A 3831-nucleotide genomic window follows, 5' to 3' on the forward strand; every position below is an offset into this window, starting at 1 on the left:
AATTGTGTACAACACCTAATCGTTTTCACAAAACCAAGCAATTTAATAGGGCGACCGAATGACTCGTCGAGATCTTGTTTGCTATTCTCCGGCTGTCCACGACTTTGATCGGACACGAAAATGGCGTAAGTCTTTTGAATGATCTTCGTGTAACATTGGTAGGTAAGCTTGAGGATTACATTGAACCTGGATAAGAAAAGAAAAGAAAATTAAACACGACGTTTTTCAAACATTCTTGACCGATTGCTACTTTTGTGGGAAAATGATAATAAATATTTTTGGTAAAAACGCTGTTTGACAACGAGACATACCTTGTTGTGTTGATAAAATGCTTTGTATCCTCCGTCTAAAAGATAAATTTCGGGAAAGTTAAGCTCTGGATATCTGTGGCTATTTTGTTTGCGATCCATACTTCGAAGAAACCTCATTCTGTAAAATAAAAGATAATTTTGTTAATGAAGACATACATGCCTGTTGCTCTCTGTTTCTCTTTGTAAAGATATCAACTCAAGGCTTCTCAATTTAAAGTCAGTTAATACTTACAGCTTAGCTCCTCTGTGTGACGAAAATTCACAGTGGAATATCAAAATATCGTTCTTTGTGAAATGAAGACGACTTTCCATGAAGGTTTGGATTCCTTGCTCAGTGTAGATGTTTATAGCACCTTGAATGTGACCGCCTTGATATTCGTATGGATAACGACAATCAATAATGGTAAAATTTGAAGAACTGTCGAAAAGACTGGACATTGTTGACGAATCTATAGTTGGTAGATCAGTATGCTTCCCAGACATAGTTGGCAAGCTGTGTGTAGAGCTGGCGTCACCGATCAAACCGAGGGCACATGCTTCCATTCGTTCCAGAGCTTTCATGACAAAGTCTTGATTATCTACTGACATTCTTTTCTTTGGAGATGTTGCGAAATCTTCGTCATCGGCAACTGCTTTCCGCTTGCAGGAAAACAGTCGTTTTCTGGATTTTGTGGTTGTAAAACTTTTCTTCCTGTACGATGATGTTTCCGGAGAGCTGCCGAATCCACTGTCACTGGAGCCTTCGTTATCATCGAAGAAGCTCAGTTTAGTTGATGGTAAGTACTATAAAAAAAGAGATCGTGTTTCATTGTAGGTGGGATGCCCTATGAATATCAGACATGTTTATGCTGGCGATTACGCTTGGAAGAGAAACTTGGAAGAGTCCTCTTGACACGGTCCTTCTGATGACAAGTCATCTGCAGATGTCGCCATAGAGTTCGAAAGAGCAGGCTTTGATTACATACAGAGAAACGGTTTAAATACTTACGAAATTAGGAGATTCCGGTTCATGTGATTTAAATTCGTGTGTGCTTGAAAGAGCCATCGCAAGATATGTTGAAGGGTATAGAGTTGAAAGCTTTACTCATATCTGACTTGCGTCTGGCCTTATATTAGCCGAAGAAGCCATTGCGTTGTGATTGGCACATAAAGACCGTCTTGATTGTTCATATCGGTTATAATTCGATCAAGCTATCAATCCCTTCACGCCCAGTCTGATTGATTTGTTTGATTGCATTTTGAAATGATTGGTGAGTGAGTTGCAGTTTCATCTCGGCCAAAGTTGATCCAAAATTAAATCTGAACTATTCTCGTCCATTTGACGAAATTTGATATTAGACAGCCACATTTCAGTCACTTTGGTTATATTGTCCAAAACTTGAACAATTAGCATTTTTCTGACATAAACTGAGCAAAACTTTTCATTGAAAAAGACTTTTATTTCTTTCCAAACATAAAAATAAAAATTGTAGAGATATTAACAGTTTCGAGCAATAATAATATATATGAACAATTGAAATAACACATAGTAAAAAATAAATAACAAGAGAATTAACAGTCAAAATATCACTGATTTGCTTATCAGTAAATTGTGTAACAACACCTAATCGTTTTCACAAAACCAAGCAATTTAATAGGGCGACCGAATGACTCGTCGAGATCTTGTTTGCTATTCTCCGGCTGTCCACGACTTTGATCGGACACGAAAATGGCGTAAGTCTTTTGAGTGATCTTCGTGTAACATTGGTAGGTAAGCTTGAGGATTACATTGAACCTGGATAAGAAAAGAAAATTAAACACGACGTTTTTCAAACATTCTTGACCGATTGCTACTTTTGTGGGAAAATGATAATAAATATTTTTGGTAAAAACGCTGTTTGACAACGAGACATACCTTGTTGTGTTGATAAAATGCTTTGTATCCTCCGTCTAAAAGATAAATTTCGGGAAAGTTAAGCTCTGGATATCTGTGGCTATTTTGTTTGCGATCCATACTTCGAAGAAACCTCATTCTGTAAAATAAAAGATAATTTTGTTAATGAAGACATACATGCCTGTTGCTCTCTGTTTCTCTTTGTAAAGATATCAACTCAAGGCTTCTCAATTTAAAGTCAGTTAATACTTACAGCTTAGCTCCTCTGTGTGACGAAAATTCACAGTGGAATATCAAAATATCGTTCTTTGTGAAATGAAGACGACTTTCCATGAAGGTTTGGATTCCTTGCTCAGTGTAGATGTTTATAGCACCTTGAATGTGACCGCCTTGATATTCGTATGGATAACGACAATCAATAATGGTAAAATTTGAAGAACTGTCGAAAAGACTGGACATTGTTGACGAATCTATAGTTGGTAGATCAGTATGCTTCCCAGACATAGTTGGCAAGCTGTGTGTAGAGCTGGCGTCACCGATCAAACCGAGGGCACATGCTTCCATTCGTTCCAGAGCTTTCATGACAAAGTCTTGATTATCTACCGACATTCTTTTCTTTGGAGATGTTGCGAAATCTTCGTCATCGGCAACTGCTTTCCGCTTGCAGGAAAACAGTCGTTTTCTGGATTTTGTGGTTGTAAAACTTTTCTTCCTGTACGATGATGTTTCCGGAGAGCTGCCGAATCCACTGTCACTGGAGCCTTCGTTATCATCGAAGAAGCTCAGTTTAGTTGATGGTAAGTACTATAAAAAAAGAGATCGTGTTTCATTGTAGGTGGGATGCCCATGAATATCAGACACGTTTATGCTGGCGATTACGCTTGGAAGAGAAACTTGGAAGAGTCCTCTTGACACGGTCCTTCTGATGACAAGTCATCTGCAGATGTCGCCATAGAGTTCGAAAGAGCAGGCTTTGATTACATACAGAGAAACGGTTTAAAATACTTACGAAATTAGGAGATTCCGGTTCATGTGATTTAAATTCGTGTGTGCTTGAAAGAGCCATTGCAAGATATGTTGAAGGGTATAGAATTGAAAGCTTTACTGATATCTGACTTGCGTCTGGCCTTATATAAGCCGAAGAAGCCATTGCGTTGTGATTGGCACATAAAGACCGTCTTGATTGTTCATATCGGTTATAATTCGATCAAGCTATCAATCCCTTCACGCCCAGTCTGATTGATTTGTTTGATTGCATTTTGAAATGATTGGTGAGTGAGTTGCAGTTTCATCTCGGCCAAAGTTGATCCAAAATTAAATCTGAACTATTCTCGTCCATTTGACGAAATTTGATATTAGACAGCCACATTGCAGTCACTTTGGTTATATTGTCCAAAACTTGAACAATTAGCATTTTTCTGACATAAACTGAGCAAAACTTTTCATTGAAAAAGACTTTTATTTCTTTCCAAACATAAAAATAACAATTGTAGAGATATTAACAGTAATTCGAGCAATAATAATATATATGAACAATTGAAATAACACATAGTATAAAATAAATAACAAGAGAATTAACAGTCAAAATATCACAGATCTGCTTATCAGTAAATTGTGTAACAACACCTAATCGTTTTCACAAAACCA

General features: G+C 37.3%; 2 protein-coding genes across 2 annotated transcripts; both read right to left on the minus strand.

The window, feature by feature from the left end:
- Positions 1 to 81: 81 nt before the first annotated feature.
- LOTGIDRAFT_167061 (hypothetical protein) lies at positions 82 to 1356 on the minus strand (the record flags this gene model as incomplete). Its single annotated transcript, XM_009064526.1, has 4 exons — positions 82 to 186; positions 312 to 429; positions 544 to 1094; positions 1300 to 1356. The coding sequence occupies 4 exons, from the start codon at positions 1354 to 1356 to the stop codon at positions 82 to 84; spliced, it is 831 nt and encodes a 276-aa protein (XP_009062774.1).
- A 624-nt stretch (positions 1357 to 1980) lies between these two features.
- Positions 1981 to 3250, minus strand: LOTGIDRAFT_167062 (hypothetical protein; the record flags this gene model as incomplete). The annotated part of the gene is made up of 4 exons (XM_009064527.1): positions 1981 to 2085; positions 2206 to 2323; positions 2438 to 2988; positions 3194 to 3250. The coding sequence occupies 4 exons, from the start codon at positions 3248 to 3250 to the stop codon at positions 1981 to 1983; spliced, it is 831 nt and encodes a 276-aa protein (XP_009062775.1).
- Between the last annotated feature and the right edge of the window lie 581 nt (positions 3251 to 3831).

This window comes from Lottia gigantea, assembly GCF_000327385.1.
Source record: "Lottia gigantea unplaced genomic scaffold LOTGIsca_63, whole genome shotgun sequence".
Classification (NCBI taxonomy): domain Eukaryota; kingdom Metazoa; phylum Mollusca; class Gastropoda; family Lottiidae; genus Lottia; species Lottia gigantea.